Genomic DNA, 25817 nt, shown 5'->3' on the forward strand with positions numbered 1-25817 from the left:
TAGATTTTTGCCAAAATCTTTTGGTCCTTTTTTTGTGAGTTTTTAGTTTCTGTTTAAAGTCATTTCTGCTCGCAATTGTGTTTAGTTAGTTTAATATAATTTAATTTAGTTCAATTCATTTCAGTTTTTAGTTTATTAGTTTGTTAGCTTGTTAGCTTGTTAGTTCCTATTTGCATGTTCGGTCGTAGGGCTTTAAATCTGGAGTTAAACGCTTTTGATCCTGAAATTGAAAGAACAGCGAGAGAGAATCTAAGACAGCCACCAAACTCACCCACCAATTCTCAAAGTTCCGAGTCTGATTCAGAAAAGTCTGTTAAGATGGGAGAACGAAATCAACCTAGATCCCTCAGGGAGCTGTTCGTACCCAATATTACCAACACACCATCGTGTATAGTGTTGCCAGCTACTCGCTTCGAGTTGAAGCCGAGTACAATAGGCCACCTTCCTGCATTTAGAGGATTAGAGAATGAGGATCCATATGTTCATGTGAGGATTTTTTTGGAAATTTGCGACATTGTTAATACGCAAAATGCCCCAGCAGAAGCGGTGCGTCTTCGGTTATTCCCTCTGTCCCTACATGATAGGGCGAAATCCTGGCTACTCAACAATAGACCTGGATCTATCACTTCTTGGGATATGCTGCAAAGCAAATTTTACAACAAATTCTTCCCAATTTCCAAAATCAATAACCTCCGTCTACAGATCACCAATTTCAGACAGAAAGAAGGGGAAAGATTCACCGATAGTTGGGAGAAGTTTAAAGAGCTTACTATAAAATGCCCACCCCACGGGTTTGAGAATGAGGTGCTTGTTCAAATTTTCTATAGGGGACTAACACCAAGTGAGCGAAACTCACTTGAGACTATGAATGGTAGAGAATTCTTAAGTCTTACTGGGGATGAAGCCTATAAAACTTTGGACGAAATGGCTGAACGAGCACAACAATGGGATTTTCAAGATTGTTGGGACAGACAACAACCCGCTCCCAAGACAGGAGGCATCCATGAGGTGAGGAATGATGCTGAATTAAGGGAAGAGTTCAAGGTTCTCAGGCGTCAGTTTGACACTATGGTCTTAAACAAATCAGTGAATGCAGCAGATACTTACCAAGTTGATGCATGCGGGTTATGTGAGAGTCAAATGCATTTCACTCAAAACTGCCCAACTCTGTCAACAGAGTATCCAACTGAGCAAGTCAATGCCTTCAATGAGTACAGAAAACCCACAACTGGACCGTCTTCTGAAACTTACAATCCAGGGTGGCGGAATCACCCTAATTTCTCTTGGAAGCAGAATCAACCACTGAACCAGAGAGATACATCCATTCAAGCTCAGAATCAGTTCGGGCCATCTCACCAAACTCAACCTCCTGCTTATCAATCCACCACTCAAGGGCCACAGCCTGCACCACAGTCATCACTGGAAGACATGATGAAAGCATTCATGCAATCAATGGATAAGAACATACAAGATATGAAGAATGCTACCATGAGCAATTCCCAAGCTGTACAGGAGCTGAGGAATTCTAACATGGCTAATGGCAGAGACATACAAGAACTTAAGCAGGCCATGATCAAGGTAGAAGGACAAGTTGGCCATATAGCAAATCAAGTGGGGGAAAGAGAAAGAGGGAAGTTCCCTAGTCAACCTGTGCCTGACCCAAAAGGGCAATTTGTGATTGGAAGTTCCTCTGCCTCTACGCATGGTCAGGATCATGTACAAGCCATCACCACTTTGAGGTCAGGCAAACAGGTGGATAATCAAGTGGTCATGCCTGAAGAGGCCACTAAGGCTGCAGAAGAGAAGGAAAACCTGGACAAGCCTACGGAAGACACAGGACCGGACATTGCCATTCCGATTACTAAGGATCCTTCCAAAAAGTATATACCTAAGGCTCCGTATCCAGAAAGACTGAAACCGCCAAAGAAGAGCTCGAAGTTCGATGATATTTTGGAAGTGTTCAAGCAAGTGCAGATAAACATTCCATTCCTAGATGCCATCCAGCAAGTGCCTTCTTATGCCAAATTTCTGAAGGATTTGGTCACCATCAAGAGAAAGACGAACGTCCCCAAGAAAGCTTTCTTGACTGAGCAGGTCAGCTCTATCTTGCAATACAAGATGCCTGTAAAGTATAAGGACCCTGGATGTCCTACCATTGCTTGCAAGATTGGTGACAATCGAGTTGAGAAAGCTCTGTTGGATTTGGGTGCCAGTGTAAATCTACTGCCATATTCAGTATTTGTTCAGTTGGGATTGGGAGAATTGAAATCCACTTCAATTACACTTCAGTTGGCTGACAGATCTGTGAAGGTTCCAAGGGGAATTATTGAAGACGTGCTGATCAAAGTTGATAAGTTCTACTACCCTGTGGACTTCATTGTCCTAGATACAGAGATGGAAAATGCAGAAATTCAAGTTCCAATCATATTAGGGCGTCCCTTTTTAGCTACGGCTAATGCCCTAATCAACTGTAGAACTGGAGTCATGAAGATATCATTTGGAAACATGACAGTGGAACTGAACATCTTTGATATCAGCAAGCAGCCATTTGAGTATGAGGAGGTCAGAAGCACATGCTTAATTGAGGAGATAGTAGAGAAAACTGTCAATGAACCAGATATTGAAGACCCCTTGGGAGAATGCCTGATTGCACTGGGAAGTGACATGGCACGGGACACTTTATTGGAACAAGCTGACGCCTTGTTAGACTCAACGCCTGAGATAAAGACGGAGACTACAGAAATTACTTTGACATCGTCCCCTGATCCATCTTCATTAGCAGTTGAGCCTGTCAAGCGGGAGTTGAAGCCTCTACCAGACACCCTGAAGTACAAGTATCTGGATCCTATAGAATCTCTGCCTGTGATCATTGCTGCCGATTTGGATAGTGATCAGGAACATGAGCTGTTAGAAGTTTTGAGAGAGCATAAAGAAGCAATTGGGTTGTCAATAGAAGATATCAAAGGAATCAGCCCTACAGTAGTGATGCATAAGATTCATCTGGAAGAAAATGCTAAAACTTCTCGCGAGCCACAGAGACGGTTGAATCCGGCCATGCAAGAGGTAGTTCGAGTAGAGGTAATTAAACTTCTGGATGCGGGAATCATATACCCAATCTCTGACAGCAAATGGGTGAGTCCCATTCATGTGGTGCCGAAGAAGGCAGGGATTACAGTTATCAAGAACAAGGAAAATGAGTTGGTCCCCACTCGTGTGCAGTCAGGATGGAGAGTGTGCATTGACTACAGGAAGTTAAATGCCGTGACAAGAAAAGACCATTTTCCTCTACCTTTCATCGATCAGATGTTGGAGAGATTGGCAGGCCATGAGTACTACTGTTTCCTTGATGGTTACTCCGGCTACAACCAAATTCCTCTGGACCCCGAAGATCAAGAGAAGACTACTTTCACTTGTCCGTTCGGTACGTTTGCCTATCGCCGTATGCCGTTTGGATTGTGCAATGCACCCGCCACTTTTCAGCGATGTATGATCAGCATCTTTTCAGATATGGTTGAACGTCACCTGGAGATCTTCATGGATGACTTCTCAGTCTTTGGTTCATCATTTAGGGAATGTCTACATCATCTCACATTGGTGCTGGTACGGTGCAAGGAGAAGAATTTGGTTCTGAATTGGGAAAAATGCCACTTCATGGTGAAACAAGGAATTGTTTTAGGGCATGTAATTTCCCATAAAGGTATTGAGGTTGACAGAGCTAAGGTTGATCTGATATCTAACCTTCCGCCCCTGCGGACAGTTAAGGAGGTTCGGTCATTTCTGGGACATGCTGGGTTCTACAGAAGATTCATCAAGGACTTCAGCAAGATAGCAAGACCTCTATGTAATCTATTGGCAAAAGATGTTCCTTTTGACTTCAATGACAAGTGCCAGACAGCCTTTGAGATTCTGAAAAAGACCTTAACTTCTACACCAATCATTCAGCCACCTAATTGGGGGGTTCCGTTCAAGATAATGTGTGATGCCTCTGATTATGCTATGGGAGCCGTTTTGGGTCAGCGAGTAGAGAAGATTCCGCATGTCATATACTATGCCAGCAAGACTCTGAATGATGCACAACTTAACTACTCCACTACTGAAAAGGAGTTGTTAGCTGTAGTGTTTGCTCTGGATAAGTTTAGATCTTACTTGCTAGGGTCTAAAGTCTTAGTCTACTCGGATCATGCTGCACTGAAATATCTATTGTCAAAGAAAGATGCTAAATCTCGTCTCATCCGGTGGATTCTGTTGCTGCAAGAGTTTGATATTGAAATTCGGGACAAGAAGGGTTCCGAGAATGTGGTAGCTGACCATCTATCTAGGCTGGTTGTCGACTTCAATGAAAATGTTGTGCCGATTGCTGAGACATTCCCTGATGAACAACTTATGCACATCTCTCAAAATCATGCACCATGGTTCGCAGACATAGTGAACTACCTTGTCACTGCCCAAATGCCATCACATTGGACTAGGCAAGACAAATCAAAATTCTTGGCTGGGGCGAAGTACTTCTTTTGGGATGATCCTTACCTGTTCAAATACTGCCCAGATCAGATTATAAGGAGATGCATTCCTGAAAATGACCAGCAAAATGTCCTATCCTTTTGCCATGATCATGCATGTGGAGGCCACTTCAGTTCTAAAAAGACCGCGGCGAAGATTCTTCAAAGTGGATTCTATTGGCCCTCCATTTTTCGTGATGCCCATGCCTACTGTTCAGCCTGTGATAGATGCCAGAAGTTGGGGAGCATTGGAAGAAGGAATATGATGCCGCTGAACCCGATCCTTATTGTGGAGCTGTTTGATGTTTGGGGCATTGATTTCATGGGTCCCTTCCCTAATTCTTATGGGTATCTTTTCATCCTTGTGGCGGTGGATTATGTTTCCAAGTGGGTGGAGGCTATTGCCTGCAAGACTAATGATCACAGAGTCGTGTTGCAATTTTTGAAGGAAAATGTGTTCGCACGTTTTGGGACACCACGTGCCATCATCAGTGATGGGGGGAAGCATTTCTGCAACCGATATTTTGAGCAACTCATGAAGAAGTATGGTATTACTCATAAAGTTGCAACTCCCTACCATCCTCAGACAAGTGGGCAAGTTGAGATATCCAACAGAGAAATCAAGAGGATATTAGAAAAGACGGTGAACCCGACAAGGAAGGACTGGTCTCTTCGACTCAATGACGCTCTGTGGGCATACCGGACTGCATTCAAGACTCCAATTGGCATGTCTCCCTACCGACTCGTGTATGGCAAGGCTTGTCACCTCCCTGTGGAATTGGAGCACCGGGCTTATTGGGCTATAAAGCAGCTAAATTTCAACCTCACCAAGGCTGGTGAGCAAAGGAAGTTACAGCTAGATGAATTAGAAGAATTGAGGAATGATGCCTACAACTGTGCCAAGCTTTACAAAGATCAGATGAAGAAGATCCATGACCAAAACATTTTGAGAAGATCATTTGAAGTTGGTCAGAAAGTCCTCCTTTACAACTCACGTCTGCATCTGTTTCCAGGAAAGCTCAAATCCCGATGGACTGGACCATTCATAGTGCGTGCAGTTTCTACTCATGGAGCCATCGAAATCCAGGATCCTAAGAATGGAAGTGTTCTCAAGGTCAATGGTCAACGGTTGAAGCCATTCTTGGAACTGGAAATTTCAGAGAGTAAGGAATTGCCTTTGGAAGATCCTACATCGTCTACTTAATCATCAGCGGTGAAAAGTCTGGCTGAAGACTGTAAACTTAGCGCTTATGGGAGGCATTCCTTTTTCTTTGATATTTTTAGTCATTTTTTGTGTTGTTTCGTCTATCTTCATTTTTGTTTTATTTTTGTGTTTTTCAGGACAGGTGTTATTATGAGTAAGTTTGGGGGTCGTCTCTTTGCTCACTCTGGTTCCTTATACCTCTTGGTATTGTGTTTCTGCCTACATTGAGGACAATGTGTGATTCAAGTTTGGGGGTATGGAAAAACACTTTGTCTATCTTTGTCTATTTATTTTTGTTTTTTATTTGTTTAGTTTTATTTGTCTTTTTGTGTTTTAAAAAAAAAATAATAATAATAATAATTGAAAAAAAAAAAATTATGCTATGTTTTTGTCAAGTTTGAGTTAAACTGTGACTGTGGTTTGCATTTCATTAGCTTTCTTAAAGGGTTGAACACATCATTATGTCATTTGGAGTCTGAGTCCTTTGACTTATTTTTGGGTAAAAGAGATTTCACTTGTTTTGAGATAAATTTTTATGAGCACATTAGCATGTTTTCTGTGAGGTATGATGTTTGAGCTTAAGCTTGTTCTCTTTGAGATTTGTTGGATGACCTATTGATGAATAACCATTGGCTTGCAAGATATAAAAAAATAAAAAAGTAAATAAATAAAAAAAAAAAGAGAAGGAAAAAGAAAAGAAAGATCATGTTGAGTTTTTCGCTGAGTAACCGGACCTCTTGCCTCATTAAGCATTGAGTGTTCGTGTCAAAAGGTGTGAAATTCAATATTGATTTAAGATATGGCTAGTCTGGCTTCGTAGCCTTTTTGACTTAAGTTACTAAGCCCTTAGAGATGTTTTACATCTAGTGCCCTAAAGCCACCTGGCTTGGGAGTCATTGGCCTAACACTTGTTACATGGGTCAATTAGAAAGCTTAAGGGAGTTAGACACTACAAAGTCTGTTAAAAAAAAAAAAAAAAAAAATTACATATCTTGCCTTGGTTGTTTCATCTGTTAGGGATTCTTACAAATTTTATAGAACTTGTCTTGAATTTAAGCTGAAAGCTTCATGATTGTATGCTAATTACACTTTACACATTTCAGAACATATGAAGTCTAAATTGTTCATTTATGAGTGATTTGATTCTGGATTTCCTTTTGATAGTGATGATGGTGTTTGTCTTTTTAAGTTTGCTCATGAATGAGAACCATGGTTTATGTGAAACTTCTTTCTTGTTAACAACATAGTACTACAATGTTTGTGGGTATCATTCCTGTTAAGCCCTCACGAGACTTCACTCGTCCACTAGGGATGCCTAGGGGTTTAAAAGGCTTGTTGCAAATGCTAAATGCAATCGTCTCTCCCACGAAAGAGGATTTATGTTTTGTTTTGTTTTGTTTTCATTCTATTTTTCGTTTTGTTTTGCTAAGGGACTAGCAAAAGTTAAGTTTGGGGGTGTTTGATGTGTGCCAAATATTGCATATTTGGACCCCTTAATTTACTTGCAACCCTAAATTATTACTTGCAAGCAAAATATCATCTACATATAGGACCAGAAAGATAACTTTAATCCCACAGACCTTAAGGTATATGCATTGATCAACAAGGTTCTCAATAAAACTATATGAGGTAATAAACTTGTGAAATTTGATATACCATTGATAGGAGGCTTGTTTTAGCCCATAAATAGATTTCCTTCATTTTCAAGCCTTCTAACTGTTATCATCAAAACCTTCAGGTTTTTTCATGTAAACCTCCCCTTCAAGATCGCCATTTAGAAAAGTTGTTTACACATCCATTTGATGTAGCTCTAGATCAAAATGAGCTACTAATGCTATGATTCTCCTAAACGAATCCTTCTTTGATACTGGAAAGAAGTTTTCATGATAATTAATGCCTTCCTTCCGAGTAAAGCCCTTAGCCACAAGTTTAGCTTTATATTTGTTAACAGAGTTTCAGGCTTGGTGAACTCAAGGGGTAGGATTGTAATTCTGGATGACGCCCCCTTTTCAATCTGCGAGATAAAAATAGGGTTAAGAGAATACATCGAGGTATTTCCAGTGAATCCTCCTCCTATGCTAAAGTTAGCTCCTTTCTGAGTTTTGTGTAGTATCAAGTGAGAATGAATCATGTACCTATCTTCTGGGTGTTTGCTCCCTTTTATAGGTAGATTTGTGAAGTATAATGATGATGACCGGGTGGAGGATTTGGGATCCGGGAGTAACGGATGGAGGAGTTGATACTTCTATTCGATGGCCATTACAAGTAATTTGTAACTGTATTTTTAACGTGCATCCCTTGTCCGGTGCGTAACTGTCTGAGTCATCAATGTGAGTCCGTGATTGATGCGTAACTGATTGGGTGGTTTAATGCATGTCCGTTTATATTGAGCATTCCCGACCATGATGGTCTTGGATGAGCCTTCTTGACACGACTGAAATGGCAAGTCAATTGGTATTTTACTGGGGCATTGGGCTTCATTTCCTTTAGATCACTATGTCTAGGGCCCATAGGCTTTACCTCCTAGAATGTGTAACAGTTACCCCCCGAATTCCTTCTATTACGATGAAGAGAATGGAATTCCAATACTTAGTTTCTTCCTTTTCCTTCATAAATAGCAAATTCTTCAGATGATTTTCCTTGCTTGACTCGCTTGGAGCCGTTATTCTTGGCGTTTTATCCATTTTCAGAATCTAATAACTATGCATCTGGGATAGAAGGCTATTAGGTTTGATCTTCATCCTTTCCAATCTTTTTTCCATATACTCATAAATCCGCCGCTGCCTCCTCCACGTGTTTCTTTTTGAGTGGGCCATGTTCGAGCTCATGGGCTTCCGAAACAGGTGTCGGACGTTGAATGGCATCCTTTGATGCTTCTTTTAATTGGAAAGATATCATGGGTTCCCCCAGTTTAGGTGTTGCTTCAGGTTCGTGATGGTTTTGCATTAAATGTGAAAATACAATAATGACTCCAAACATACCTAGAGGGGGGTGAATAGGTGTTCGCCAAATTGAAATGCGAAATTAAAACTATGAAGCAATGAACAATCAATCACCAAAATATGTAAAGCATTAAAGTAAATGAACAAAAGTATTTTGGTGAGAAAGATGAAACCTTTTAAAAACCGTTCTAAAAGTAAAACCTCTTCGGGACAGCTGAACCCAGGATTATCACTATAAGAAAGTTACTCATGAGATTACAAACATGAGACACTTTCAACCCTTAGTAAGTTCTTGGCTCTGTAAGAGACAACAAGCCTCCAGCCTGTTTTCCAAAGCTCTTGAATCTTTTCCACAGTGATACTCCTTTACCGAACTCCTTCCATTAGGCTTCTTCTTCTCCAAAGTAGATTACACAAGTAAAGCTTCTTGACCACCGTTCGTCCAACCATTCGACCTCTAACCCTGACTTTAAGGAGACATGCTCCCCATGTTTTCTGAAGCATTTTAGGGCTGTCAGGAATGACAAAATTCACTTTTGACCAACCACCAGTCGACCGGTGAAAAGTAGTGGTCAACCGCCCATAGTGCAATTAACATTACCATGAACAATACCACAACAGTGGAATGAATAGTTCCAACAAGTGAACAGTGCCATGAACAGTAACCGGTCGACCAAGAGTGATAAGTGCTAAAATATATTTATTTTAGCTCCTTAACTTATATTTGTTAATTCCTTAGTTTTGTTAGTGATAAATGCTAAAATATATGTATTTTAGCCCCTTAACTTATATAGTCAACTACGGCCAGAATTCCCTTTCCTTCCATATTAAGGTTTTCTAAGTCCCACTTGTAATAGAACTAAATCCTACGAAATTTCTAGGTTTACTAGGGGTTTTAGGATTTCTCTAGACCTATAAATAGACCCTTAAGCCTCAAGAATAAACACACAATTTCTAGGAAAAGAATTGGAGGCTCTTCAAGCTCAAGTTTTCGGGTTTCTTCTTTTGCTTTCTATTTTATTTTATGAAAATGTTTAACATTAAACTCATGTGTAACTAAACTCCTTAGTAGGGCTAGATTGAAGCCCTAATTATGTTTATTTAATATTTCAATACTGGCACATTTGTGATAATCATATTGTGATGCTTAACTTGATTAATTCACGTTTTATTGAATTCCTCATATGCGTGTGACTGGCCATTATATGCATGTGGTATGGATTAGTTATTTAAGTCAATTTGGATGATCGAGTCCTAGGCATAATAGAGTGATAAAAGAATTTCCTCACGAGTTCTTGGATTAATCAACATGAAATCTAGGCATATACACCCATGCCCTACGCCCCATGTATTTGTTGATTTCTATAGAATTATGCTTTCTTAAAGAACAACTTAGTATACACCCATGCTAAATCCATCTTTCATGGGATGTACGATTGCATTTAGTATATGCAACAAGTCTTTTAAACCCCTAGGCATCCCTAATAGGACGAGTGAAGTCTCGTGAGGGTTTAAAAGAAATGTTACCCACAAACATTATCAGTAGTACTGATGCTGCTGTAATTCTGTTTTGCGGCAGTGTGACCAAGCACCCAACCAGAGGAATCAAGCATACCAATGCGATCAATTGCACTCCAAGGCTTCATCTTCGGGCTGTTATCATGGCCAGGGTACATGATCTCCTTCTAGGTTTTACCTTCTCCATTGTTGTTCCATTCTTTGATTATATTTTTACAACAATGTGTTGCACTTGACTCGTATTTGGGTAGAGTATCATTTATTTGTTTTAGGGACAAGTGCTCTTGCAAGTTTGACAGTATGCTATGAACCATACCTAGCCCAACTAGCAATCTCACAAGAATAGTAGTACTGAATCTACTACCAATAGCACTCGAACCACTGCAGAAGGAATCTAGCACACCTATTGAGAACAATGGTATTGAAGCCACTTCATGCATGAGAGTCACACAATCTGGCTGAAGACGAAAAACTTAGCACTCTAGGGAGGCAACCCATTCCATGAAAAAGTGTCTTTCAATCAAAGTTTGGGGGTATGCTACGAGCCATACCTTTGTCCAACCAATTTTCTCATCTTCTGGGTATGATCTTTCCACTTGTTTTTTACACATTAAGGACAATGTGTAATTCAAATTTTGGGGTATGGGAGGGAGACACACACACACTTTGTTTGAAATTTTAAAATGTTCAAAAATTTTAAAATTTCAAAATAACATGTTTGCATAATGTTTGTGGGTAACATTTCTATTAAACCCTCATGAGACTTCACTTGTCCGACTAGAGATGCCTAAGAGTTTAAAAAGGCTTGCTGCATACACTAAATGCAATCGTACATCCCGCGAAAGAAGGATTTATCTTTTTGTTCTTATGTTTTGTTTTTATTTTTAGTTTTGTATTGCTAAGAGACTAGCAATATGTAAGTTTGGGGGAATGTAGCCCCTTAATTTACATATGTTAGGCTCCTAGTTTTGTTATTATTTGATGTTTTGCCTTGTTTTTGTGTTTTCTTATGTTTTTAGGGTTTTTTTAAGAAAGAAAGTGTTTCTGGCAAGTTTCAGACTTACAAGACAAATTGAGAAAAAGCCGGAACCAAAGCCCAATCTAGGCTCGAGCATACCTGCGCTCGAGCGCAAGACAGCCAGGATCGAGCGCACCACCAGCGCTCTCGATCACATATCAAGCCAAGTGCGAGCACAGGCATGCACTCGAGCACTCAACACATGGATCGATCACAGGCCTGCGATCGAGAGCTAATGCGCTAGATCCTGGCTATTTTGCGCTCAAGCCTAGATTGGGCTGCGATCGATCCAATGGCTTCCAGCGTTTTCCCAATTTCTCTTTTAAGTCTGAAACTTGCCGAAAGCACTTAATTTTCTTCAAAAACCCTAAAAACATAAGAAAAAACAAAAACGAAGCAAAACATCAAATAATAACAAAACTAAAAGCCTAACATATGTAAATTAAGGGGCTAAAATATGTATAGCACTTATCAGGCACAAGATCAAAACGATAGTATAGCAGGCAAACACGAGATTATTCTCATGAGGATTGGTAATTTTGCTTAGAAGTAATTTTCAAATTAATTAACATAATTAAACAAAACGTCACAGATTTAATTTAATAATAAAATAAAATAGAAGAATAACTAAAACTAAAAAGGATTAGGATTTTGAAATTCATTGCTAACCATACTCAAATAAGATAAACAATATGCAATTGTTCCAATTATATCGAGATACCTGATAAGTGATAAAATAGTCATATTTTAGCTCCTTAATTTGCATATGTTAGGCTCTTAGTTTTGATATTATTTCATGTTTTGTGTCCCTTTTTGTTTTATGTCTTTTTATACGTTTTAAAAGAAAAGGAAGCATTTCTGGAAAATTCGAACTTAAAGGGTTTTTTTTTGGGAAAATACAGAGGTTGAGATCGAGCATATGAAGACAAGGCTCAAGCACATTCAAGCATGCGCTCAGGTGCACATACTCTTAGGCTCGAGCGCAGCAACGCTAGAGCACTAGAGAACAAGGAGCGAGCGCAACAACCGCGCTAGCACTCACAAGAAACAGGTTCGAGCGCATCAGCGCTCGAGCACACATGGGCAAGGATCGAGCGCAAGCTTGCGCTCGAGCGCACCGCACCTGGGATCGAGCGTACTCGTGCGCTAGAGAAAAATCAGATGCGGCCAAGACTTCTTTTTCAACCCAAAATAGGTTTTCAAAGTTCTACTTGTACTAGGAAATAAGCCTCCGATTTTATTAGGTTTTCTAGGGCTTCTAGGGTTTTTCTAATCCTATAAATTGACCTCTTAGCCTCTAGGAACAAAGGGTGGAGAAGCAGACACAAGCTTTGGAAAAGGACTAAAGGCTAGATCAAGAAGAGTTTGGGTTTTTCTTCTCCTCCGCTTTTATTTTTTTTATGTAGTTAGTAATTTAATTAGGGCTAGATTGAAGCCCTAATCATGTCCTTTTAGGGTTGCAATATTAGCGCCTTTGCTACGATTATCTTTTGGGTATTTAATTTGATTAATTCTTGTTTGCTTGAATTCTTCATATGTGTGTGCCTGATTACCATATGAATGTGTTCAGATTTATGTTATTTAAGTCAATTTGGATGACCGAGTCCTGGGCTTAATAAAGTGACAAAAGATCGCTATCACAGTTTCTTGGTTTAATCAACATGGGGAACTGGGAGTAGATACCATGCCCTAGGCCTTGTGTGGTTGTTGACTTCCATAGATTTATGCTTCCTTAAAGAACAACTTAGTAGATACCATGCTAAATAATTTGGGGAAGAAAAGAACTAGAGTAGATACCTTGCCTAGTTTGTTGTTTTGGGAAATTAATAGCTTAAGGAGTGAGACCATGCCCTTAGTTTGACAAACATTAGATATCTAGAGATAATTGAAATACTAGCATATTGTTAATCTTATTTGAGTATGGTTAGCGGTAGATTTCAAAACCCTAATCCTTTTTAGTTTAGTTTATCTTTTATGTTATTTCTTTATTTTAATTCAATTTGTGACAATTCTTTTAAACCCGTTAATTAAATAGGAAATTACATTCTAAGCATAATTTACCAATTCTCGTGGGAATGATCTTGTATTTGCCTGCTATACTATCGTTTTGATCTTGTGCACTTGCAAGTAAAACGTACCAAATATTTTTCCTATTAATTTAGATGGGTGTTTAACACAACAAGTTTTTTGTGCCATTGTCGGGGATTGTGTTAAATTTTGTTTAGAATTTTTTTCCTTTAGTTTTATTTAGCTTTTTTTCTTTTATTATTTTGTTTTATTTCTTTCTACTTTTAGTTTATTTTATTCGTTTTTGTTTCTGTCTGCAATTCTGATCTTTAATGCGGCAGTGTGATCAATCGCAAGTGCATTATGATCGAACCCATAACTGCCACACAACAGTACTAAGGCTGCTATGAGTTCTTTATGTTTTGGTGTTGCGACAGTGCACTCTAGCGCCCATTCCATAGAGATCGAGCTCAGTTGTGCGATCGAGCGCAAGTGCATTGCGATCAATCGCACAGCCAAACAGCAGTACTGAAGATGCTGTTATGTCAAGTCTGTTTTTTTTTTTTTTTTCTTTATGTAATTTTTTCTATTTTCTATTTTTTTCGGTTCTTTATTTTTTTATTTTTTTTATTGGTTTTCATTTTTTTATTTAATTTTTTTTCTAATCTTTTCTGTTTGCTGCAAGTTTGTTTTTGATCTACAACAGTGTGATCGAGCGCATGTCCTCTGCGAGTGCACAACTATCAAACAGTAGTACTGAAGCTGCTGTAGACGCTATTTTATTTCTATCTGCAGCAGTGCGATTGAGTGCATGTCCTCAGCGATCAAGCACACCAAGTTGTTGTATTTCTATTTTGCAGCAGAGCTACCAAGCACCCAATTAGAGAAATCAAGCGTACCACTGCGATCGATCACATGCCCTCAGCTATCGAGCGCACTTCTAGACAGCAATACTAAAGCTGCTCTAAATTCCGAATCTAATTGGTTTCTTATCTTGCAAGGTCATCGATCTCAAAATGTAGCCATCATTCCATACGATGGCTGCCCTATGCACTTAAGCCCTTCATCAAGCTAGGGTACATGATCTCCTTCTAGGTTTTAGTATCTCCATTGTTGTTCAATTTTTATTCTTTGATTATATTGTTACAACAATGTTAACCACTTGAATGGTATTTGGTTAAAGTATGTATTTCTTTTAAAGACAAGTGTTCTTGCAGAGTTTGAGGGTATGCTATGAGCCATACCTATTCCAACTAGCATCTCACAGAGAATAGTTGTACTGAAGCTCTTATCAATAATTTGACTGAAGACGGTAAACTTAGCGCTCTTGGGCAGCACCCTATTCCATGACAAGTGTTCCTACATTCAAGTTTGGGGGTATGCTACGAGCCATAACTTTGTCCAACCAGTTTTCTCATATCCCGGGTAAGATCTTTCCATGTTTTTCTACACATTGAGGGCCATGTGTAATTCAAGTTTGAGGGTATGGGGAACACACACACACTTTGTCTAAAAAATTTTGAAATTTTTAAAAATTTAAAAATTGCATGTTCATGTTATTCCTAAGAGTTTGGTTGATTTAGAAACTATGATTTGAATTTCATTGGTGAGCTTAAAATGTTGAACACATGATCTGATGGCGAGAATTCAAAGTCTGGTTACTTACTTTTGACATTTGAAAATTCACTTGTTTTGATTTTAAATTATCACAAGCACATTAGCACATAGTTTGTAGGGTATGACATGTTAGTCTGATTATGCATGTTTCAATGACTTGGGTGAAGCTGGGTGACTTGTTGGATGGATACTTTGGCATTTATATATCTAAAAAGAGAAAAGGTGTAAAGAAAAAGAAAAAAAAATTGATCATTGTGCGATTTTTGCTAAGTAACTAAACATTTTACTTTATTAAGCAATGAGTGTTCACGTCAAATGGTGAAAATTTTAATATGATTAATATCATGGCTAGTTTGGTCTCGTAGCGTTTTTGACTCGAGTAAGTAATGTTTGTGGGTAACATTTCTGTTAATGCAGAATCCCACCCTAATAACACACAATATTGTCCGCTTTTGGCTCCCCCCAACCAGACTTCCTAGGAGGTCACCCATCCTGGTACTACTCCAGCAGAAACACGCTTAGCTACGGAGTTCTGATGAGATTACGACCATCTCGACTTTAAAACGTGTTGTTGTCATTAAGAGTGTAGTATACATTTAAGCACATCCCCATCTCTATACCCAGGCGATGTGGGACGTCATAATCTCCCCCTCTTAAGACCCAACGTCCCCTCTAGTGATCCTCATGGGATTAGCCCATTCTTGGTGTCCATCCCAGGGAGTGCCCACTAGCGACCTTCATGGGCTTGTGCACGCTCCTCCCATCTCAGGCTGGGCAATGGCTTTGATACCATTTGTAACATCCCGATATTTCTCTTCTTTTATCATGTAAATAAATTTGAGTGTTACGCTGAAATAATCTCACACAGCGGAAAAACTGTAATTATGAATACAAAACAATACCGTTAAAATACATTTCTTAATACAAAAATACCCAAAGCTATACCGTACATGGCATTTATACAAATCTATCCGACAGTTCAAACTCTAGACAAAACTTAACCAACTTGGAATCTCTGTACATTTCAATATGAATCTCTTATTCTGTGAAGTAGTGAGTCAATTGATTTCCGACAATATAAATCATTGTTGAATCATATGTATCAAAAAGCCAAACAAGTTACAAAACCACAAGAATCCATACTATTGGATATCAATATCATACTCAGTAAGTAAGAATACTTATAATGGGTTACAGGAATGAATCATCAAAGGTAATTATTTGTCGAAACTCATTGTGCTGCAGTTGATAATTACCCATAAATTTCCCAATCACTGTCTCTCTCTCTCTCTCCCAAACTTTCTTTCTCACCTTCTCTCTCAATCTCCTTTCTCTGATTTCATCTCAATCTCTTAGTTTTATTTCTTGTTTCATATATTGTGACGTCCCACATCACCTGGGTATAGAGATGGAATGTGCTTAAATGTATACTACACTCTTAATAACAACAACGCGTTTTAAAGCCGTGATGGTCATGATCCCATCAAAACTCCGCAGTTAAGCGTGCTTCTGCTGGAGTAGTACCAGGATGGGTGACCTCCTGGGAAGTTTGGTTTAGGGGAGCCAAAAGCGGACAATATTGTGTGTCATTAGGGTGGGGTGTTACACACTTCCATGTCACTAGGCAGATTAGGATCCCTTGGGGGCTCACTATTGTTGTGCCTAAATACTACCTAAATTAATAGTTAATATTTAGTACATTTTAATTCGCAAGTACACAAGATCAAAACAATAGTATAGTGCAACAAGTACAAAATCATTCCCACGAGGATTGTGATTTTGTTTAGAATTAATTAAAAATATCAATTTGTCACTGAATTGATATTGTGAAAAAAGAAATAAAAAGATAAATGAAAAACTAAAGGTAGGGCTTTGATATCCACCACTAATCAGGCTTAGATAATATAACAATATGCTAATGATCCAATCATATTATGAATACTTAATGTTTGCCAACCTAAGGGTATGGGTGTCTACTCCTTAAGCTATTGATTTTCTTTAGCAAAGAATTAGGCATGAGTGTCTACTCTAATTCTTTTCTTTCTTAAAGGATTTAATTTGGGTGTCTAGTAAGTTGTTCTTTAAGAAAGCATAAATCTATGGAAATCAACAAACACATAAGGCCTAGGGCATGGGTGTCTACTCTCGGTTTTCCATGTTGATTAACCTAAGAATCCGGTGTGGATATCTTTTGTTACTTATGTTAAACCCAGGACTCGGTCATCCAAATTGATTTAACTAACTAGTCCATACCACATGCATATAATAGCCAATCACATACATATGAGGAATTCAAGAAAACAGGAATTAATCAAATTAAGCAACACAATATGATTATCACAAAGGCGCCAATATTGAAATATTAAATAAACATAATTACGGCTTCAATCTAGCCCTCCTTAAGAGTGAGTTACACATAATTAAAATAAAAGAAAAGGAAAAGGAAAAGAAAGAACCGAAAACCGCTCCTAGAAGTAGCCTCCAATTCCTCTCCCCAAATTTGTCTCCTTCCAATACTCCTAAATTCTCTCTTGAATTGTGAGGCTTAGAGTTCTATTTATAGGGCTTAGGAGAGTCCTAGAAGCCCTAGTAATCCTAGAAATTTCGTAGATTTAAGTCCAAGTCCAATTAGGAAAAAGAAAACCTAAGTCCAAATCGGAATAGGATTCGCCCAAAATTGCGGTACCATTTTGCGGGGAGATTTTAGCCTTGCGTCACTCCGAATTGGGAAAATTATATTTCACATTGATTTGTATAATTTTTAGTTATCTTTCTAATGCCACTTGAATCACCTCAATCGGATATTTGAGATGAAAGTTATGATCAAAATACCGAGAGGTATGCGGAATCCAATTTTGAATCCAATCCGATTTTGACTCCAATTTGAGAAATTCCGATTTAATCCTTTCCTTTATTTGATTAACTTAACCATGATTAGCCAAGCTTAACCACATATTCTAGGTCATTCCAATTTGCCCTTTAAGCTTTGGAACTTTTCCAGAAACGCTTTCTTTTTTTCCAAAAACCTAAAAAAAAAAAAGAAAATACAAAAAGGAAGCAAAATGGCATAAATTAACCAAACTAAAGGATTAACACATGTAAGTTAAGGGCTTAAAATATGAATATTTTAGCACTTAACAACTATTCTTATGGTGCTCAACTTGCTCAGGGTGTTCAACTTGCTCCTCTTTCTCTTCCTCCTCTTTGTTATCCACAATTTCCTCACTCTCATGTGTGATGGTGACTTGGGCATGCTCATGATAAGAATTTTCGGAATCATCCTCATCAATCATGTAGTGTCTTTCAGCCATCAGCTGACCTTGAAGCTCTTCTTCCTCTATTCTGTTGAAGTCAGCAACTAGATGACCGATCTGTCCTTCTATCTTGGTCATGGTCTGCTTAAGTTCTTGTATGTCTCTGCCGTTAGCCATGTTGGAATTCCTCAGCTCCTATACAACTTGATTGGTAAAACTTTTTAGCTCTTGTATAACTTGGGAGTTGGACTGGTTGACTTTTTCTATTAATGTTTTCATCATGTCTTCCAGTGATGACTATGGTGCAGGCTATTGCACTTGAGTAGTAGACTGATAAATTGGAGGTTGAGCTTGATGATCGAACTGCGGATATTCTAAATGGTGCAATTCATCAAATTGGTGAGCATAATTTCCTGTAGCCTGAGCTAACCATGAGAAATTAGATTGGTTGCTCCATTCCTGGTTGTAATAATTAGAATTTAAATCAAACTCTAAACTGGAGAAATTGTTGTTCATTTGTTCATATGAAAAATTAGATCTAGCTGCTCTGATTTGATATAATTTGTCCCATAAGTCGTTGATCTGAGCTCGCAGATCTGGACAATTGTTTTCCTCATGATAAGGATTGAAACAATATGAACATGGTTTATGTGGGTAAAAATTTTGATGGTAGTTGGTAGGAGCTAGTGTCCTACAACTAGGAGAAGCATGTTGAATAAAAAAATTATTAAAATTATTAAACTAAAAATTCATACTCCACCCTCACCCTATTAGCATACAGATTTTCCACATAAAACATTAACAATTTTTTTTATATATATATATAAAATAAACTAAAAAAAGCGACTAACTAACAAAAAATAAAATAAAACAAAAATTTAAAAACTCACAAAAAGGACTAATAACAATTTTTTGGCAAAAATCTACAGAACTGCTGCAGTTGCTACCTTTGTTGTGAGTGCGATCGATCGCGCTGATTTGCGATCGATCGCAGGTGCGCTTGAGATTGCTGTCTTGCTCCCGAGTACACTCGAGTGTAGCAGGGCTGCGATCAATCGCACTATTAGGGGTTGCGACAGAACTGTAAAACAAGCCAAAAAAAAAAAAAAAAAAAACATAAAAACATAAAAAGAAAATTCTTTTTTTTTTTTTTTTTTTTATATATTAGAAACAAGAATAAAAATTGTAGAAAAATAAAATCCTAATTATAACTTGTAGAAGAATAAAACTAATCTAGAAATAAATTGGTTTTAAAAATTAAACAATTCCCCGGCAACGGTGCCAAAAACTTGTTGTGCAAATTTATTTAACTCGCAAGTGCATGAATCGATTGTAATTTAATGGATTGCAAATGCAAGGTCGATCCCACAGAGAATTGTATTTTTGAAAGAGCAATTTCAATCTAAACTAATTAAATCCTAACCTAGTTCCAAAAAGGTTTTTAATTTTGATTTTTGAAATTAAAAGACGAACACAAACTAATTAAAATAAACTATGAGATAAAATACTAAGGTTTGGGAATTCACACTCACCGAATCATAACAACATACTTCCATGTTTATCATTAATCTGAAGTTCTCAAAATTAAAATCTTAGATATGTTTTACTATACTTCAAACAATTAATCAAAACCATCTCATGTATCCATTCATTGCACAAATCACAAGAGAAATCCAATATCAATTAAATCATCAGATGTACCCATAAATTACAGAAGATATCCAATCTTAATTGAAACACCAAATGTATCCGTAGAACAAATCACAAGGAATATCCAATTATTTAGGCAAATAAAATCAAGCAATCAATTATATGAAATTATCTTAAATCATCAAGTGTATCCTTGAATCACAAAAGATATCCAAGAATCACTCCACACATTGAAAAGAAGTAAAACAATCGAAATATTAAACCCAATAAAATCAGATAAATAAAGACTTACATGAAAGTATTGATATTCTTCATCGGTGAGACTTCATCCTCAACCTTAGTTGGGAATTAGCTCCACATAAAAATAAAACCTAAACTAAAGAAAAACTAAAAGAAAAGCTATGGATTACATTCTGTCTCCAAAATTGTATCCCAAAACTAGTCTATGAAATTGTATATTTTTTGAATGCAAAGAGGTCTATTTATAGGCTTAGGGAAGTCCTAGAAGCCCTATTAATTCTGGATAATTTGGAGGTTTGTCTCCCAGTCCAAATAGAAGTCTGAAATCGGAATAAGATTCGTCCAGATTTGTGTTCTTTTATTGTGGGGCAATGTTGGTATAGTAACCGTCCGAATTAGGAAAATCCTATATCACAATGAACTGTATTATTTTGAGCTAGCTTTCCAATGCCACTTGAATCACCTCAATCCAATAATTGAACGGAAAGTTATGGTCAAAATACTGAGACATGTGCAGAATTTGAATTTGAATCCAGTCTGAAATTTTATCCAATCTGATCTTTAATCTAATTTAACATTTTTCTTGGATTTAGTTAAACTTGACCACATCATCTACGTCTTCTCAATGTGTGCTTTCTTCCAAACTTTGCACTTTTTCCTTTAAAGCCATAGTTTTTCTTCAACAACCTACAAAATACTAAAAACACAAAACTAACATAAAACATTAAATAACGACATGCTAAAGGATTAACTAATGTAAATAAAGGGGCCCAAATATGCAATATTTGGCACGTACTAGTAAGTCCTTAGGTGTTTTACATCTAATGCCCTAAAACCACCTAGTTTGGGAGTCATTGGCCTAACACTCGTTAAATGGGTCAATTAGAAAGCATAAGGGAACAAAACATTCACAGCCTAACTATAAAAAAAATAAAAATAAAAATAAAACAGAGAGAAAGAAAAAGAAAAAGTTATGCCATAGTTATTCATTCTAATGGGATTTTGGTGAACTTTGAGATATTGAGACATTGCACATTGGAAATAATTGGAAGCTTCATATTTGTGTGCTAGTTGAACTTGTGATGCCTTAGCTTGTCTTTTGTGAGTAATTAGACTTTAAAATTCCAATTCATTGTGACGATGGAGTTTATCCCTTTTAAGCTTCCTAATGAATGAAAAATCATGGTTTTGAGTGATACTTAAATTCTTGGATAGCATAAACTCTTGCATGATGTTTGTGGGAAACATTCCTGGAAAACCCTCACGAGACTTCACTCATCCTCTAGGGAATTCCTAGGGGTTTAAAAGGCTTGTTGCATATGCTAAATGCAATCGTACATCCCACGAAAGATGGATTTATCTTTTTGTTTTCTATTTTTCCATTTAGTTTTTAGTTTCGTATTGCTAAGGGACTAGCAATATGTAAGTTTGGGGGTGTGTTAAGTGCCGAAATATTCATATTTTAGCCCTTAACTTATATTTTTTAATTCCTTAAGTTTTGTTAGTTTGTTCAATTTTATTTCCTATTTGGTATTTTCTTGGTTTCATAGGTTCTTGGAAGAAAATGAAGCAATTCTGGAAGTATCGGGCTGAAAGAGTAAATTTGGAAAAAGCTAGAGTTTCTGGTAGTGCGATTGATCGCAGGGGACCTGCAATTGAGCGCACTACAAGCGAAATGACCAGACAAGCACAAGGCGTGCCCTCGTACGCACAAGAAACAGCCTCGATCGCACCTGCGATCAAGCGCCCAACACAGGAGATCGATCGCAGTCCTGCGATCGAGCGTACACGGGTTGCGATCGAGCGCACCCATGCATGAGGAGCAAGTCAACAGGGCCCTATTCCGGAAAGTCCTCTTTTTCAACCCTTCAAAACCCTAGGCGACTTAGAACGTAAAAGCTATGAGTTTTAGGGTTTCTAGAGTGTTCCTATGGCCTATAAATAGACCCTTACGCCTTTAGGATAGATACAATTCCAAAGAGAAGAATTGGAGCTGTTCAAGTTCAATTTTTGGATTTATTCTATTCCTTTTTATTTTATTTTATGAAGATGTTTAACATCAAACTTATGTGTAACTAAACTACTTAGTTGGGCTAGATTGAAGCCCTAATTATGTTATTTAATATTTCAATATTGGCGCCTTATGATAATCATATTATGATGCTTAACTTAATTAATTCCTATTTTATTGAATTCCTCATACGTGTTTGCCTGATCAACATATGCATGTGGTATGGATTAGTTACTTAAATCAATTTGGAAGACCGAGTCTTGGGTTTAATGAGAGTAACAAAAGAATTCCACACTGGGTTCTTGGGTTAATCAATATGGAAAATTGGGAGTATACACCCATGCCCTCGGTTCCTTGTGTTTGTCGATTTCCATAGATTTATGTTTCCTTAAAGAACAACTTAGTATACACACATGCTAAATCCTTAAAAAAAGAAAAGAGTTAGAGTATACACCCATACCTAACTCGTTGCTTAGGAAAATCTATAGCTTAAGGAGTATACACCCATGCCCTTAGGTTGGCAAACATTAGATATTCATAATATGATTAGAGCATTGGCATATTGTTATATTATTTGAGCATGATTAGTGGTGGATATCAAAGCCTTACCTTTTATTTATATTTACTTCTTTTCAACATATTAATATCAATTTTGTGACAACTTTGATATTTTAATTAATTCTAAATAAAATCAACAATTTCCATGGGATCGATCGTACTTGCTGCACTATACTATTGTTTTGATCTTGTGCACTTGCCAGTTAAAACGTACTAAGTATTATCTATTAATTTAGGTAGTATTTGGCACAACACTAGACCCCTCTATGCACTACTAGCCAAGGATGTCAAGTTTGAATGGACTGAAGAATGCATGGATGCTTTCAACACCTTGAAAAAGCTGCTCACATCTGCACCCATAATGATAGCACTTGATTGGAGTCTTCCATTTAAGCTCATGTGCGATGCCAGTGACTTTGCATTGGGAGTTGTTTTATGTCAAAGAATCAACAAGGTACCTCATGCTATATACTATGCTTCTAGAACTTTGAATGATGCTCAGCTAAAGTATACTACTACTAAGAAAGAATTGTTAGTTGTCATATTTGCTTTGGAGAAGTTTAGGTCATACTTGATCGGTTCTAAGGTTATTGTATTCACTGACCATGCTGCGTTGAAATATTTGTTTGCTAAGAAAGATGCAAAGCCTAGATTGATTTGATGGGTACTTTTATTACAAGAATTTGACCTTGAGATTAGGAACAAAAAGGGCACTGAGAATGTGGTTACTGATCACCTATCCAGGATACTTCTAGATGAAGAAGGAAACGAGCTGCCCTTGAGTGAAAACTTTCCAGATGAGCAGTTATTTACAATAGATGTCCAACCTCCATCGTATGCAGATATTGTTAATTATATAACTACTAAGGTGTTTCCTCTTGGAATGTCTAGTCAGGAAATGAAGCAGTTGATGTCTATATCAAGACAGTACCATTGGGATAACCCTTATCTTCTCAAATTCTACCCTAACCAAATCATCCGAAGGTGCATGCTAGCGGAGGAGCACAAGAGCATATTACTGCATTGTCATCAATTTGCCTGTGAAGGGCACTTTGGAGCCAAAAAAACAGCACTTAAGGTATTACAATCTGGTTTTTATTGGCCTAATGTGTTTAAAGATGCTATTGGGTTTTGTAGTTCTTGTGATAGATGTTAGAGGATAGGTAACATCTCATCCAGAAATCAGATGTCATTGCAAAACATTCAAGTGGTAGAGCTCTTTGATGTATGGGGTATTGACTTCATGGGTCCATTTCCTAACTCATTTGGTTATTTATATATTCTTGTGGGTGTGGATTGTGTGTCTAAATGGGTCGAGGCTGTCCCCTCAAAAACTAATGATGACAAAGTTGTTGTGAAGTTTTTGTAGGATAATATCTTTACTAGGTTTGGGAGTCCAAGGGTAATAATCAGTGATGGAGTAACCTACTTCAACAACCAGCCTTTTGCTCCTTTGATAAAGAAATATGGGATCACACATAAGGTTGGCACTCTATATCATCCTCAAACCAGTGGTCAAGTTGAGATAAGCAACAAAGAGATCAAAAGCATCCTAGAAAGGACAATAAATACCAGCAGGAAGGATTGGTCCTTGTGCTTGAATGATGCATTGTGGGCCTATAGAACTGCATACAAAACCCCTATTGGGATGTCCCCATATAGGTTTGTTTTTGGGAAGGCATGTCACCTACCAATAGGGTTGGAGCATAGAGCCTACTAGGCCATCAAGAATATCAACTTTGATATGAAACAAGCAGGTGACAAGACAAAGTTGCAACTGAATAAACTTGAGAATGCATATGAGAATGCCAGGCTAAACAAGGAAAGAACCAAGGCATACCATGATAAGCAGCTTGTCAGAAAGGAGTTTCATGTGGGACAGAAGATGTTGATCTACAATTTGAAATTAAGACTCTTCCCGGGTAAGCTCAAGTCTCAATGGTTTGGTCCTTGTGTTGTCACCAAAGTATTCCCTCATGGAGCTTTGGAGATTCATAGCCCAGAAAAGAATCAGACATTGAAGGTAAATGGACACAGAGTGAAGCCATAAATTGAAATGAACTTGGTACCAAGTGAGGAAGATTTGGCACTCCAATTTGTCCAATATGTAGCATTACCGAGAGTGCTTGAGCCACATTTAGTGAAACTCAAGTGCGTCTCCCTAGAATAGTAGCACTGAAGCTACTACCAAAAGCGTTTGAGCAATCTAGAAACTCAAGCACATCTACTCCAGTCAGTGGTACTGAGGCCACTGTGTGCACTAAAATCTATATCCTTTTTATTCCTGTCTTGTTTTCAATTCTGTAATTTTTGGTTTTGCTTTATTTTCTGTTATTTCAATAATTTTGTTTTAATTTTATTTTGTTTGTTTTCAGTTAATTAGTTAAATTTTTGTATTGTTTTATTTGGTTGTTTTCTGGTTTCCCGCTTGCTGTTCTGTCTGCATGACTATGATCGAGCGCACCTAGTGTGCGCTCGAGCACAATCCCGCCCGTGCACCCCTGTGCGCAAGAGAGCAATCCACACACACACACCCCCTACATGAGTATGATTGAGCGCACCAATAGTGCAATCAAGTGCACTCGAACAGAGGCACACGTGACCAGTTTTTAGGTCCCAAAACTCCCTTTCCCCTTTCATTTTCCTAGCCCTGTGAACCCTTTTCTCTACACTTACACACTATCGCCCTCTTCCACACTGCCGCCCAGCTCAACCACCAACACACCGCACCACCCAAACGCCGACCCTACACTTATCACATCCCTTCATCTCTCTCTTCCATTTTATTCCCCATTTTCACATAAACCCCATTTTTCTTTTCCCCCAATTTCCCCCATATTTTTCTGTTTTGACACATACAATCCATGTATACAGATTGTACTTGTCTTCTATGGTTGGGTCTGCTTGTTCTGCAGGGGGTTAAGTGCCAATTTAAAGTGGTTTTACGCCACTTGGTTTTGGGAGTGCATACCACCTGTTTGACAAAAAGCCTGAACCAAGCTACAATATGTCTAAGACTTGAGCCTCATCCTCTCAAGCATCCAATGCCAGGGTGAAGCCACCCTGACCCACTTTTGAGCAAAGGGAGCTCACTTTGGAGACGACATTTGCAATCCATGATGACTTCGAGCAACTTGAAGCCACTAGCTAGGCGATTGAAGAGTTCAAGCACCGTGGGTTGAAGAGGTTGTTCAAGCCTGTCACCTCAACGGCCTACAAGAGCCTGATCACATAGTTTTATGAGCACCTTTCTTTCAATTGCTACAAGCCAGGTGTCATGTCCTCATCTGTTCAAGGCA

The 25817-nt window shown here is 38.1% G+C and overlaps 1 protein-coding gene and 1 non-coding gene across 2 annotated transcripts; one reads left to right on the forward strand and one right to left on the reverse strand.

The window, feature by feature from the left end:
* Positions 1 to 174: 174 nt before the first annotated feature.
* On the forward strand, positions 175 to 25574 carry LOC132162951 (uncharacterized). The gene is made up of 9 exons (XM_088518763.1): positions 175 to 1404; positions 1567 to 3211; positions 3677 to 5620; positions 11324 to 11360; positions 22777 to 23096; positions 23199 to 23596; positions 23888 to 24180; positions 24331 to 24541; positions 25434 to 25574. Exons 1-9 carry the CDS (start codon positions 175 to 177, stop codon positions 25572 to 25574), a joined length of 6219 nt encoding a protein of 2072 aa, XP_088374889.1.
* Positions 688 to 794, reverse strand: LOC148584141 (small nucleolar RNA R71). Its single transcript, XR_015913053.1, has one exon. It is a non-coding gene; the product is annotated as a small nucleolar RNA R71 (small nucleolar RNA).
* Positions 25575 to 25817: the final 243 nt, after the last annotated feature.

This window comes from Corylus avellana, chromosome 8 (assembly GCF_965113065.1).
Source record: "Corylus avellana chromosome 8, dhCorAvel1.hap1.2, whole genome shotgun sequence".
Taxonomy (NCBI): Eukaryota; Viridiplantae; Streptophyta; class Magnoliopsida; order Fagales; family Betulaceae; genus Corylus; species Corylus avellana.

What these genes read in the sequence shown, in the direction of transcription:
- LOC132162951 (XM_088518763.1), top strand. Translation starts at nt 175, where the DNA reads ATGTTCGGTCGTAGGGCTTTAAATCTGGAGTTAAACGCTTTTGATCCT. An exon ending in CCACTCAAGGGCCACAGCCT is followed by an intron (nt 1,405 to 1,566) that starts GCACCACAGTCA and finishes GAACTTAAGCAG; the next exon opens with GCCATGATCAAGGTAGAAGG. An exon ending in CAAGCCAAGTGCGAGCACAG is followed by an intron (nt 11,361 to 22,776) that starts GCATGCACTCGA and finishes GCACAACACTAG; the next exon opens with ACCCCTCTATGCACTACTAG.